General features: G+C 33.0%; 1 protein-coding gene across 2 annotated transcripts in view; it reads right to left on the bottom strand.

Moving 5' to 3' along the window:
- Positions 1–16146, bottom strand: part of LOC148601845 (neprilysin-1-like) — a 42849-nt gene that overhangs the window by 23955 nt on the left and 2748 nt on the right. For both annotated transcript variants that reach the window (XM_088555086.1, XM_088555087.1), the window contains exons 2-3: positions 4512–4985; positions 494–541 (exon numbers count right to left, since the gene is read on the bottom strand). In XM_088555086.1, the coding sequence (XP_088411212.1) occupies positions 494–541; positions 4512–4848 (385 nt within the window). In that variant the 5' untranslated portion in view covers positions 4849–4985. The remainder of the gene's footprint in view (positions 1–493; positions 542–4511; positions 4986–16146) is intronic.

Raw genomic sequence — 16146 nt, 5'->3', positions numbered from 1 at the left:
TAGTGATACATTTTTAAAAAGCAGCGAATACCATGAAACTACATACACAAATTAGATTCATGAATAAATGAATGATGCATATATAACAGTATGGCTTATTCTTTTTTGACATGTTGCAAGTGGTAATTTTCCTTCAACTGTTTAAGTTGTTGTTGTAAATTTAACAAATAATGAAGTCATAATACCTATGCTACATGTATTGCACATTCGCCTTTCAAAACGCAAAAAAAATTCTTCCATTAAATGGCATGTTATGTCCGCAAAACAGAGACACATATATTGCAGGGCCCTACGATAAATTGCTTTACACACATGAGTGAAGATCAGCATACGGTATAGCAAATATTTTCTTACAGGGGTTAATTTGCACTTTTAGCTGTCTACCTTTGTAAGCTTAGAAATGCAAATGCTTGATACAATATACCTGCATTATTAACCATTTGAAGTGCATAACATAATTCTATTATAAAAAGATTTTTCTTGTGTTACTTACCGGTTCTTATACAGTCCTGAGATATACATACTTTATAGTTACCAGGCACTGAAACGGTAATAAAAAAAATATCATTTCAAAACCTTTATAACAGTAAAGGGAGTAAACCCTTGTATTCCCTAACAAATGGATGGAGAGTTTTAGGGTATTAGAAAATAAGGCTATTACATATATACACGCGCATGCATAAAGCCAAACAAAATGCTAAGGAAGCATATTAATTTGAACATGGATCAGGAAAGTACATAAATAATGTTTATTTGCATGATATGTATTAAGTGTGTTTTAATTACATTAATACTCGTAACCAACGTATCACAAAATACATACTGTTTATTTTGTAATTTTATTTGTTGGTTTATCTGCAATGCTTAGGCATATACTCTGGAACTCCGAAAACATGTTACAAACAATGTGTTTATTATAAATGGAGTACTAAATGTTTAAAACGGTTTCGGTTATATAGTAAAGAGACGCCAAAAACGAGAATCCATTTGTCGCCACGTAAATGAACGATTTTACATGTACTTATTGACTTACGAATTATGATCGGTTTTAAGTCGAATACAACGAAAGGGTGAATGACCGAAAATAATTCATGTCTAAAGGAACGTCTAAGAAAAAACGACCTAAAACCATATCCAACTTTTGTGCTAACAAAGTCGTCCTTCTTTCTGTTGCAGTATTAAATAATACTACTGGGAACATATTTCCTTGTGTAATGACTCCGTATCAGCGATAGATAGCAAAATGTAGTTCAATTATAACCAAAACAAGGAAGACGTAGTAGATATTTGACATTCTATCACATTTTGTCTCCGAACGTGTCAGCATTATTCAATTGGAAAAGACAAAGACCAGACCAACTTAACGATAACTTAATTATTCTGCAACATCTGTGTATGATGCTCTGAAGACATAGGGAATTATTTAAAGAACACATTTATTTGTAAGAATCATGCAGATGCTTGTGTGCGTAGATAGTTGTGGAACTTTTTATCTGAAAACATTCAATACTACTAGGACAAACTCTAAACAAAAACAATGCTGAGGAAGGGTTATTTTTCCTTGTTATATTCTAAATAGAGTTTATTGCCGACGAATGTTGCAGTGCAATTCAACAAATTTTCAACAAAATAAATAGCAGCCTTTATAAACATCAGACAAGAGGTGATATATGTAAGTCGAAATCACATATCACAGGATTTATCTTTCTTGAGTTTGTTGATGAATTAAGGAGATGGTTTCCTCCGAAGTATATATCTTGCCTATGTTAAACCGAAAAAGCATCATTTTTTTGGATTGGCTAATCTGCACCTTGCATCGCCTTTACCATTAGCAACGTGTAACTATTTTGGATGACTTCTTTGATTATTCCCCATCACTATGGGTACACACTTTAAAATTGATGGTGATCCTATATGAGATGAATTGGAGGCATTTTAGTAATAACATTTCTGGATGTATCAATTTAAAGCCCCGCCTTGTTTTGAAATAAACCTGCCTTTATTAATTACCGAAATTTAGGCAACTTGTTGGGATGAACGTTGTTTTGTTCATTTATTGTTTGGTTTGCCATAAATACGAATTCTATAATTCCAAACAAATAATTATCCAGACTATAGAACATAAACCGCTTGTAAGAACAACTGAAACCAGATAAAACGTTACGGTTTTATTGTGGCTTGGAGTTATCCTAATCTACAACATCACTTTCCTACCGTTATATTACCCAAAGCTGTCTATAAAACAATCAATCAATCAATCAATTATTAGTTTGTGAATGACAGAATAAGGTCGGACTATTGTCTGTCTCCGTTTTATGCAACTTTCGTCGCTGAGTGCGTCCATTAAAAATTCCGTCTCTGAAACCCTAATATCCATTTGTGACAAACGTAATTCACATCATATATTTTGATCTCTTATTGGAAGCCGTAATGGTATCCTCTCTCGGCACAAATTACAAATACTTTTATCAAACAATCATGAGTTTGTCAATTACGGCTTTTACCACGAATGTTTGTCTTGTTGTTTTTGGTATCAAATCGTAATTGGCGTCTTCAAAGTGAGATAGAACATCACGGTATTTGTGATTAAACAGTTCTAATCAAACGGAGCAATTCAATGTTCGTGTCACGAACGTTCTTTAATTCTAAATGATTGCTTTCAGTTACTTAAGCTTATCCCTATCTTGTTAATCACCGATTATTATTTCATAATATACAGGTCGACAGAGAATATTTTTTAATGGTTTTAAAGATATTTTACACTAAAACCTGTCTAAACCGAGCATATCGTTGACTGAAGAATTAGGTATGTTTATCAAGATTCAAAATACATTCAACTGGTATAAAGGAATTTCATGTGTCTGATTTAGACAGTTTTTTGGTATCGATCATACCATGTTTAACTGTATTTTGTGATAAGTTCTTTATGAATATACAACAAAAACATTCATTAAGGACTTTAAAAGTCTAGCCTTTGTTTGCCTCATCTGTAGTATCTTGCCAGAAAAAGCCAACGGAAGTGTTTTGTTGTCACACTTTAGTATCACCGTTAACGTTCTATTAGAGACCATTGTTTGAGCCATGAATACATAAGAAAATAAGGAAACAAATGTGAAAAATATTGATAATATATTGAAAATTTTGATAAGTACAAAAGTCCGATAACTCCTGTAGAATTTGTTGAATCAAAATGATGGCACTTAGAAATGTTGACGAACATTGCTAAAATATTTAAACAAAATCCCTGAATCGATTTTTGTTGAGTTGTGTCTACAAGTATGACCGGACGGACATACGGACGGACACTGGTACTTATGTTCCCTTCCGCGCAGCGGCATGGGACAATAATTATTGATACCAGTGTTTCCGTTCATCATAATCTAATGTTTGCGTTATGTTTGTGATCTCTTGTACACCGCAGAAATTTCCTTAAAACATAGTGTAAGCCGTCTATAGATATATAAAAAAAAAGAATCTGTTAAAGATAAGATCTTTACATTTGACCCCTAAACACAAAACTTGTGCAAAGAATTTCTCCTATTACAACACCGTAAAAAATAACACGTTTTGTATGCTGCATAATTCATTCTTCTATGAATGTTGTCCTTTCGGTGTTCCAAGAATTGTTTTGTAGAATGGATTTTCCCTAGCACCGAATGGCGTTTGGCTTTCGAAACTCCAGGTAGACGCTGACACCAACCTTCTCAGAAAATGCAAGAATCTTGCAAAGTCGGGTAAAAGTGAACAATGTTACACAACGTTATCCGATTGTCAAAGACGTTCGTTTTAAATAATGTTAGGAAATTTCGAAAAGCTTGTTTGCAGCGGTTAGTAAGAGAGATAACGAACGTCTTCTGCTGCGTGGAGCTTGTATTTGTCTTTGCTTGTTCGTTTATTACTTCATTATTGCAAGTTCTCTGTTGTGAATCATCGTTTTACAAATAAATGTTTCAAGTGGTGAACGTGAATGACAGGAACCTTTGCGTGAATAAATGTCTTTATTTTTACATTATAAAATGACACATTAATTTTGTGCTAAGTTACTTTGTTCATGAAACTTCAGTTTCCTGTGAAATTTGCGTGAACATTAGTGCCTTTTTTTCAAATTTTGATCTTAAATAAGTTTCTATTCAAAGATGTTTCATTGAGATTCATGTCGGAGGTATCATAAGATTATATGTAAGTAAATTATACTGACAGATAACGAATTTTTAGATATTCGAATTTTTAAATAAATTGATCAATGAAGCCATCGGAAGTTATATGTTCAATGTAAATGAATGACACATAAAGAAATTTGTTTAATGTTCTTATAATTGCAAAATTGCAACGGACTTTAATTTGCAGTAATAACACAGATTATGAAACTGTAACATTAGTAGAACGGGAATTCTCTCTCAATCTCAAAAATCAAATTCCCAATTTAGGCCAATCTCGCAAAATTGTAAAAAATCATGAACGCAATCATTTCTTAATGTACATCTATCGTTTTAATAATTCATTGTACTTACCGGTTTCTTTGTCTCGAATAAAGGCCACAATAATGAAAGCAACACATGCGAAAAATAAGAGGGAACATATACACAACAAGTATTTCTCTCTGTTAGTCCATCGTTTCGAACAACCAGGGTTATCATACAACTGAACAACAACGTCAACTTTTTCGTTTGGTAATTTATTCGTCTCTTTTGTTTCTTTGAATTTTTTATCACCCTTAACGTCCTTCCGTCGGCCATTTTCATGAGGTAGAAATTCTTCTTTTTCCTGGTGATTTGAATGTTTTAAGTCCCCGTTACAACTCCTATGAATATCTGTGGGGATAAACCCCTCTGTATGTCCGAACGGCATTGTTCAATATTTTCTGTTGTTATCAACAATGTCCTTGTAAAGTAATAAAAACATCCATGAATACTTTGAGTAAACTGTCTATGAAGTATGAACCGCTTGTTGAACTTCTTATCCAATGATTATCAAAGGCAAATGATCTGAAATGAAGTAACATAATTACAATCAAACTTGAGTGATACTCATTCCACAATACTTAGTACTTGAAATTGTGCTTTTATAATTTGTAATCTTCGCAAAACAATATGTTAGATGTATTCGTATACTGCAGAAACAATTTTGTCTTTAGAGCGTTGTCATTCAATGTTTTAATTAGCATCAATATCACGTCTTGTCACCTTAAGACATGCATCGATGTATTTCAAGATATATTTTTGAATGAAAGTTATCTAACAACGAAGAGAATTTCATTTTATTAAACAGCCACCCTTCTGTCAGATTCAAAATGTTTTATATTGAACATTTCGCATTCAGTTTATCAAGTCACAATTCAAAATACCTTATTGTTCATAAGTATCTGTATAAAATGTCATTCGCTTTTCTTTACATTTTCAAAATGTCAACTTATCTTTAAGAAAATTTTCATTATTGAGAATAACTTGAAATTTTCCTTAAATCATTTCGGCTCACCTGATTCACTGATTCGTATATGTGAAAAACGAAACAGATCTAATCTTACTTTAACATAGATAAAGATGTCTTTACTGCAAACAAAAACATCGAAAGTTCACTTAAGGATTTTGAATGTTGAATAAGACTCGTCCAAGGAAGTATATAGCACCAGATACTTTCTTGCTAGATTTTCCGGATAGGAAATATTAAACATAATGTTGAAGAGCTTAATTTTGTATCATTTATACAAGCATTTGAAAACCCACCATTCTGACAAAAGAGGTCATCTAAAATAAACTTTGAAGAGTTTGAAAAGTTTCAGACAAGAGTCAAAACTAGAAGGACGTTTCAAGGGCAATTGTACATGGTCTTAAACGACAAGGGGCGATTAAGGGGACCTAGAATTGAGCGGTAATCGTTAAGTATGCGACTCAGGGGTTACTACTAGCCAAGGAAATGGACACACTAGACAAAAGGTATAAAATAACTAAAGTAACATGCAACAAAAGTAAATGAACAACCCATACTCAACTAAGCGCTGGGAATATGGACCAGATGCATCGGTAGGGTAAGCGTCCTCTTATATAAAAAGCACTTAATTGCTTATGATGAAATTAGGTAAAAAGTGGATGATCAATTTCATGTTACACTTTTCTGGCATCTTGTGTCGCAACTTGATAATGAAATTCAAAAGAATAAAAATGATAAAATAGTTCAGGGTTATCAACAATTCTGCAGCGTAAATAATTTGAAGAGCTTGTAAATGGATTTATTTAACACCACAGATTGCTAAGTGATCACATTAGCCGTACTTGTATCTTTAAATAATCATTAGCCCGTAATTAAGATCAGGTTTTTAAAAGCATATGGCTGATAATATATTGCACATTTATGAAAACGTTAATCGAAACTGCTTTTATGTATGGCGATTGTATATGCAATATCTTTCTTAGCTATCGCAAATAAATGACTTAACTTGTTTAAGCTTTATTACTTAAAACCATGTCCAAGGTTCAAAATGTTAATACTTGATATTTATTTTATTCAGTGATTGTATGTTTTTGTTCGTCTTTGATCCTTTTTTCAATTATTGTATTATATTTATAACGTCATATTTCAACAATGTGCGACGTGTTTTCAGATATAACTGCCATATTGTAACTTTTCCTTTGATTCTTTTTGCAGATGACAGTTCACTTTTATCAAAAGTAAAAACAATTTCGATACTACTGTCTGTATAGTAAAACTTCACTTAAACAAGTCTATAAAGACCTATCTACTAAATAATATTTAAAACCTTTACCAGTAATTACAAATGATTCAACTTTACCACATTTTTTACATTTAAAGGCCGTCTGTAGTTATTTAAATTAAGTTCTGTGTTTTGGCACGTTAAGGTAATAAATTTGTATATAAAAAGGCCACAATAATATAAAAAGAAATTCCTATTTGACCTTAAATTGTAAATAAAGAATTTTCAGTGAAACCTGTCTAAACAAAACTTTAGATAATCGTAAAATGTATTTGTTTGTCTAAATCACTTTGTATCAGTTAAAATGTATTTTGAACCTTAGACTACCGTACACCTTTTTATACAGTCCAAAATAATTCGGTAAAGACGAGTTTCTCTGTAATAGTGCATTTACCAACATTTTTAATGTATTTACATTATAAAATATTGCTTTGCTATTTTTTTTCTTTACAATAACTGAAAATGGAAAGAAACATTTAACATCCTTTTTAAAACTTTTAACTTTTAAACATTTGATTTACTTCGTCCTACTCCTTTGTAGACCAGGGACAGCCAAATTTGTGGTCCTTGTAAACCACGGTCCTTATTGTCTGGGATAATGAGAGCACATGTAAAATTACATTTTTACAAAACTACGACAACGAAGATGTGAGCATCTTAATCAAATATTTACACAACATTTAATACAGTTTTACGCACAATAAAATGTTGCAACCAATGGTCACGCTTCTTTAACAAGAATGAAAACAACGTGTTACTCCTGATTATTTTCGAACATGCTTAGAGCGAATGATATCATGCAACATTAACTGAGTCAATGAGCAATAAGTTGGTAAAATCATTTCCACGATGTGCAAATTGTACTTAATATTCGTCAGCAGAAAGTAAAGGTCTTGCTAATATTTATGCCTCCCCTTGCTTTTGAAAAGGGATATGATTGACGTATGTTTATACGATAGAATATCCAAGAACTAGAACAAAGTCAAGTACAAGTCTCTGCAAGGATCGGGCATAGGAATTTGTAAATTTTGTAAAATGAGTTATCATTAAAATGTATTCCTTGATTATCTCATAAGCAGGTAACTCTGAGCAAAAGTCTAATTTATGATGTTATGATATATCCATCAGCACCATGAAAACTGATTTATTCAACGGGTCATACTTTGCCTTTCCTCGTTTGTCTACCCCGGATTTGACTTTTTATGAGCAACTCGGCGGGTGTTTCAAGAAAAGCAGAGGACGCTTACCCTACCGGTGCACCTGGTCCATGCTCCCAGTTTTTAGTGGAGTCCGAGTTGCTCATTTACTTTTGTTACTTTGTATGTATGACTTTAGTTACTTTTTGTTCTTTGTTTTGTGTGTCTGTTTTCCATGTCTGGTCTTTGTCCCTGGATTACATTCTTTTGATTACCGCTATAACCTTGGTTCCCTTGATTACTCTTTCAAACATTCAGTTGAAAAATTCAAACTTGAGAAGACAAAAAAAAGTTGTTTTAAATGAAGAAGTTAAAATCCCAAAGTATCAAAACATATAGCTAGGAAGACAAAAAAACTAGGTCTCACAAATTTGGAGCATGTACCATGTTGTTAAGTATCTTATCCTCATAAAACAGATTACGATTAGCCCGCAACGCTTTAAACAATCATTAGAAATAATTACGACACTACAACTAACACTTCAAAATATTGTTATATTGTTTGTTTGTTTGTTGGGGTTTAACGTCCGAGCAGCAATATTTCAGCTATATTCAGACGATGAACATGAAATTGATGATAAAATGAACATGAAATGATGATGAAATGAAAAAGGGATGTGACACAAGGACAATGGGGTCAACAAATTTTGATTGCCACTGGAAATAGGGAGAGGTGGGTAGGGTAGGGCAATTTAGCCTCCTGTGGCGGAGCCCTATGGTTCCTACTCCGGAAGAATACCATAGTAGGGTTCTTTAACGTGCGAGGAAGGTTGCATCTTTCCCAACACGGTGCACCACTATGGTTTGCGGTCAGGTTTTCCGTATTATAGCCTGACAACCCCAGCATGTAACACGCCAGGGGTATCCCATTCCACCACCTGGGGCACACATCCCAGTTGCTCTGTGGGCAGAGCGCCCTAGCCCTCGGCTAGGGTTCTGAGCACTATTTAGTCGCCTTTTACGACAAGCTTCGCGCTGCTGCAGGCCTATTCTTTTAACACCCGGACCTGCACGGGGAAAATATTGTTATAGATAAAAGGAGGTCATTTAAGGGACCAATAAATGGCAACTGTTTCTCTATTCGGACATTTCACTACAAGTATATGCGCGTCCAAGCTCCAGAACAGCGTCTGACGTTCAAAATTCACTCTAGATGCTGCAGCCAGCCCTCTCACAAAATGCAAGATTCTTGCAAAGCCTGGAAAAAGTGATTTTACGCGACGTTATCCCATTGACAAACGACGTATAATTTGAATAACGCCTGAGAATTTCGATAGGCCTGTCTGAAGCTGTTAGCAAGAGAGGAAACGAACGTCTGTCGTTACGTGGGGCTTGATGCACGTCCTGAAAAGACATCTTGTACAGTGAAACCTATCTTAACCGAACACTGAATAAACAGAAACCTGTCTAAAGCAGACGTTCCTTCGTATCGATTTTAAAAGTGTTTTTTGAATTAGGTTTAACAAAAACTTTAACTTCAGCGAACATAAAAATCAGTATAAAAGATCTCACTATAAATTGGTTTCGTGATTTTTGACTACCTATGAAATTTAAGACTTTTCAGTTCGAAGCTTTAATGTATTATTATGATGCGATGATGAAACCAAGATTTAAAAATATAGCAATTTCAATTACAGTTGACATGAACAGCTTGTTTGTTTTGTATCGAATTACCAATGAAATGTAATTATTTTCTACAGGATCAATGTAAATCTTTTTTAAGATGTTTTTGAAAAAAATGAGAAAGCCAATTATATCTTGTTTGAGAACCTGTCACTTGCCATATAATTTACTTATTCTATAAAAAATGGTTTAAGTAATAACTTCCTTTTATTGATGTCAAGATCAAACATCTGGCATTTCACTTCCTGTAAATCATTATTACAAATGACGTTTCGATTCTGAGTACTTTGTTATGGCAAAGATTAACAAAAAAACAATATTAATACAACCAAGAAATTTTAAGTAGCAGTCTTTATAAAAATCAGACAGGACGTGATTCATTCGTGTCAAAAGCCCACTAACATTACTTTTATTTCCTATTCAGAATCAGTTACAGACCATATAACCACTCATAGCTTTTCATATGGTTGTTGCACTTTTGAGATAAAATTTATATAGAATATACTTGACATTAGCACTTAGCAAAAGTTATCGTCCTTGATTTTGTTCGATTTGGTTGATTTGTGTGAGATGAATGTATGAATTTCTCAAACGTGCAGATCTGAATACAGAAAAGACTAATGTTACCTTAAAATATAGCGTCTGAAGACCGAAAACATTGTTTGTTATGTGGGTTTTTCTACACCATGATTCACCTTAGCATAGGCCGTGTCTGAATTTTATATGGACTGGTTAAGTTAAAGAATTATGTTATTTGTTGACTTCACGATTTTTATATCAAACATTTTAACTGCGTTAATTAAAGAAAGGACAGCTTTACTACTTGTGTTACTACAGTGCCTGAAATGGAACTGTGAAAAACCAGAAAACCTGTCCAAACCAGATATATTTCAAAGTACCTTCAAATTAATACAAATATATTTTGAACGTTCAAACAACTGTTGAAACCAAACCATTTTTTTTAATCCAACAGCGGTTCAGTTCAGACAATTTGCTATGCATATGATTACAAGGACGATTAAACTAGAAGAAATTTAACGTCTTTGATAGAAATATAAAAAAATTAACAACAAACGAACCAAATGAACAAACATCAAACATTTACAAAGAGTATTTAGATTGATGCTCTCCTAAAGAATTAATTAAATTTTCTCATGAGACTTATTAACAAAAGAAGAATTAATGAAGCTGCATTCTTATTAGTTTCATTATTTGTTGATTCAGATACTTCAAGGATATTGTCTCAATACTTGCCAGATAAGTACATTATTCCATACTGACTTGTGAAACGTAAAACGCATAGTAAGAAGTAATGATAAGGAGAAGACATAACCGAGACATCAGAGTAAAGGAAAATTCGAAGCCGAGACAGAAAATATCGGATAACGGCATGATATGTATTTTTGTAGTTACTTTATGTTCTTTGTTATGTTTGTCTGTTCTCCATTCCTGGTCTTTATCCCTGGATTACATTCTTTCGATTCTCGCTAGAATCATAGTTCCCTTGATTACTTTTTCAGCTAACAAAACTATGCATAACTGAAATTTTCTGATTACTAGTAGGAAACTGGCATTTTGGTCTACGGGTACGAGATGATATATGCTTGTGTACATTTACATTGGTTTGTAATATATACAAGTTAGATAAATAAAAAAAAAGATTTTTTGTATTGACGTGTTGCAGGACGGCCCACCTGCGTTATAGTAGATAGTGAAATTTAAATATCCAGTTAATTGACTTGGCTAAAGGATTAATTCTTTAGCCGAATCGGTTTGTCGCTGGCTTGTCACCGAGCGATCTAGGGTTCGATCCTCGGTGGCGGAGTATAATTTTGTGAGTCAAATCATGCTCTCCCGTTACATTTGGCGCCCAACTAAAAACCCACGGGGTTTGGTTAGCTATTGAGCTAATGTTAGAATCGTCCGTGGTATGAAGACTCTTAAGGTGGGAAAAATGTGGCAGGACGGCCTACCTGCGTCATAGTAGATAGTGAGATCTAAATAGCCAAGTAATTGACTTAAGCGGTCTAGGTTCGATCCTCGGTGGCGGAGTATAATTTTGTGAGTCAAATCATGCTCGCCCGTAACAGACGAAATATAATACGTTGTCTAAAAATTCAAAAATGCTCCTGTTAATTTTTGGTAAATATTTTAACAAATATGATAAGCTACAACTTCGATAATTTCGCACGTATTCAATAAAACATGTATTTTAGGTTAAAGTATTTGAAAAATGGACAAATCAATACGAGAACTAATTTCGCTTAACATCATAATATTAGTACGCAAATATGATGCAATTCCTGTTGGATACAATACAAACATCATACCTGTTTTATTTTGAATTATGAGAATAAGATTTTTATTAAATTGACAAAGTTTTTCGCTCGTAAATTTGACGGTTTATAAAAATGCCAAAGTATCCGAAGGACGAATGAGCCCAAACGAAAAACATATCCAGCTTACATGTAATTACCATGAGCAAAAATACAGGATGTCATTGCTACTAGTAACCGAATACGTAAACAACATCAATCAAAACTGATTTTTTGTCGACGCAGTACCAGATTGATTGAATTTTACCATCATCCTCCTTGATGGATGTTCGAGTCTATTAATTCCATTATTAATCACTACCAAGCTGCCTTTAATCTACTTATTCCACTGGGAGTACATACTTGACAGTATAGAAGTGTTTAAGTGTCGGAGCGCCAGTCGTTTGCACCTTAAACCATTATCTAGGGAAATTATAATGAATATTGATGACTGTAGTAACGGCTTTAAGAGTGTAGTTCGGTATATGGAGTAATTTGCTATAGTGAAACGGTTGTTACTGGGATGCGAAGTCCTCAATTTGTTTCGAACAAAATATTCTCAAGTCCGATAAAAGCATTACTTGTTTTTTTTTTTAGAAGTCATTGCTTAGTACTATTTAGCGGTTAATATTGTAAATCAGTTTAACTTTCGTGTTCAAAATATAAGAAAATATGGGCAAAGCAATAAAATGGGACAATAGACATTCAAGTACATGGCCTTTATGAGAAAACAAGAATAAAAAAAGATCTACATACACAATATATACAATAGCATAAATTACAAACAAGACCTCACACAAACTAAAGCACTACCAATATAAACTCGCACAAAAATCAGAATACCAGGTCCCCTGGAACAGTAAGCATGTTACATCCGTAAAACACATTACAAAATTAAAACAACAGGAACACAAGCAAGAAGATACATGATTCTCATGTGAATGCTTTCAAGAAAAGTTGAAAAACAAATTGTCAAGCGAGGTGATACTTATTGGCAAACCGGAGCCGGGAACACATGATAACAAATGTAAACATAATTTATACATAAAAACAATCAACTGAAGTTATTTCATACTAGATGTCAGATACAGATATTGCTTTTAAACGACTGATATTGCAAATCAGTTCAACTTTAAAGTTGAAAATGGAAGTAAATATCGTTAACAAAATCAGTTATGATATCATATGAGTAATAAGTGTGAAAATAGCCATATTTTAAACATAAAAAGGGACTAAATGCAAATGAAATACCAATAAAATGTAGTAAAACAATGTTAGCCCAAATTTTCGACCTTCAGGCTTTTGTCGGGGGAAGGAAGTACTGGATATTAAAGAGACTTCTGTCAATCTATACTAAGTGAAAAGATCTTAGTATAAAAGTTTTAAACTTTATTATATACAACAGTCGTCTACATATTTACTACATTGTATTAATATATAAATGGCAATCAACATCAATATCGCCAATGTATTAAACCCTTGTTTACATCACGCATTGGTACATTATACAATTCAACTCACAGCGAATGTAAAGAAATCTGAAAATTGTAAACATGATTGGTAATGGTTCATTAGACAAATTCGATTCAGCTCAAATTTTATAAACATAAAGTACAAATATAAATATTAAATATAAATATTACAGCAACTACTACGCATTTCTAAATGAAATATATCTTTGCAAATGGATAAACGACGTAAATACGAATGTTCCATCTGCAATCTGTAATACTTAACGACCACATTAAATGTCAGTATTTCTAAACATTTCAACAATTCGAGTTATTGATGCCTTTGAGCATACTTTGGTATATAATCGTAAATCAGTTTCATACTTTTCGTGGTACTTTTTCACATATAATTGCAGATTGCTTTTCAAAATATTATGATAAAGCAGAAGCAGATGTGTCAATTGCCAATTTACTAGGCTAATGTAAATATTTATTTACCGTCAGTGTAAGTAATGTCTGAAATTGTACTATCATCATGAATGTATAAAAATATCGAATTCCCAATATATCTAGCATACTGAATTTACACACATTTGAAAAAGTATCCTTTACCGATAGGGATTGATTTTTTTTCTCTCACTTAGACACCATGGTGATCAAAACCAAGACTTTCAGTATAAGTCTTTTAAAGAATAGGCAACGTGGGAAATAAATGAAACCTGCATGTAAAAAAAACACCGCTCTGACACTATAATATCAGTTAAAGTAGTCTTCTGTATATATATTTCAAAATGACCCTATTTGGTCTTGGACTCACAGGATTTGTTAAAAAAAGTTTTTATTAAAATGTTAGAAGATAAAGTTTGAAAGAGTAAACTATAATTTAAATGTTCATGTGCAGTGCACTTCGATGACTTTAAAACTAAATATTTCAAAACGATATGGAAAAATTAGTTACATTCCCTTGATTCTGCATATATAAATATTAAAATTATGCTGTTAAAGTGGTGGACTTCATTTTCTGTTTCATTCACTGCCTTATCCTTACAACGACTGGTACCTAAAACTTATCACGTTTAATAGAATTAAAAGATTAGGAAACACTCTTTTATTCCGCGAAAAAAAAGAGACTATCAACATAAGTCTTCAATTAACATATTGAGAACGAGAAAGATTAATATTTCTGCAAATTGGATATAAATCTGCATATGTATTAACAATGAAAAACTATTAAAACAAATAAGAAACAAAACAAAAAACAACAAAACAGCAAACAACAACAACAAAAAAAAACAAAGTGCAACGTCAAATATTGCGATCCATTGTTGATCTGTAGAATGCGTTCTCTACTGAACAAAGAAGCCATTCTGGGGTCAAAAACTCCTTCCATTTCAAAGAGAGAACGATATATTTAACGACAAAGATCCCTACATTGTTTATCATTATGATTTTCTGTTTTGAATTGAGACCGCGTTTCACTGGGAAGTCTAGATAATCCTATTGTCAGGATTAAAGTATCGAATGTCATAACGAAACAATCCAAAAATACGTTTTCTTTTTTCAATTGATTGAAAATAAATCATACATTCAGGTGTGCTTGTTACTGTCCGCATAGTATGTGAATTCATAAAAAGAAGGTGAAATCCTTTAGAGAATGGCTGATTCTTTCAATCTTCAATAGTGTATGTTAATTTGTGAAAGAAAACACTGCCCTTCTCTTACACGAATTACGGTATTCAACCACATAGATAACATGAACATAAGAACAAGGAAAACTTGAAATTAACAGAAAAGAATTTACTTTATGTACATGTGTACTTCAATAGTACAGTATTGTGGGTAGCAAAATCATCAGTGTAATTACAGGTAAATTGCAGTAAGTTAAGTTCCTTTTCAAGAGTATCATAGCTGTTACGCCATGTGTTTACTTCTTACAGCGTCAATTCAAACCACATAATGTGAGTTAGACACAGCGTTAACTGAGCATCGCAATTATACATTTTCCTTATATTCATAAAATCATTGAAAAAGGGACCTTAGCTGAGTGGAGCGAGATATGATATATAAACGGTTGTTCATTTTTTTTAATAATTCGGCGTACCGGGTCTGGATACTGTAAATATTTTATGTTTTTGTATTACATCTTCGGTTCCAGATCCATTTCTGCAGGTTTGTCTGATACTTTTTCCGGTTCGATCGAGCGTCCATCGTTAGCCTCGCATGCGACGTTCGGTATTACAGCAACTATAGAACGTGTAAAATAACCTGAATTTAGTTCGTAAAATCCGTAAATCTGTCCAACCCAGACATGGTACCTGTGTAATGTTGTTTTGGGGCCAGTTGTGGTGTGCCCTGTGGTGTGAGGGTTTCCTCGTCGTTTAATGAAGAGTTCCGTTGGAGTTGTTGTATTTTTGATAAATATTCACCATTACCACTTTACTTTTCGCGAAAATGACAAAAGATTCCTATGCTTAATTTCCTTCAGACGTTAAGACGACTCACGTTAAAATTGACATCCACCTGACCTAGTAAATCGCGAAAAATAGCATCTTACGAGATTTTGCTCATTTACAGTACTTGTGCCTGGATCGTCGACTCGCTGTTTGACAATAATGTAATCATATACATAGAGACTCTAATATAAAAAGTATGCATTTAATATGTTCATTAACATTGGGTTATTTTACAATGACTTTATTATAGGTTTTGTCTAATTAAACTCATAATGAAACAAAATACTCTACAAGAAACTCATTAAAGAATTAATGACAAAAGGCACTTTAATTACTATATTTAGTACGGTAAACAACCATTCGGAAAAAAAAACAGTTAGAATGGTTCATTTTGTAATG

The sequence above is a fragment of the Perna viridis genome, chromosome 12, assembly GCF_037379345.1.
Source record: "Perna viridis isolate PV_CMFRI_1.1 ecotype Kerala chromosome 12, ASM3737934v1, whole genome shotgun sequence".
In the NCBI taxonomy this organism is placed as follows: domain Eukaryota; kingdom Metazoa; phylum Mollusca; class Bivalvia; order Mytilida; family Mytilidae; genus Perna; species Perna viridis.
The sequence above is the reverse complement of the archived record's forward strand: the minus strand, read 5'-3'. Positions and strand labels throughout refer to the sequence as shown.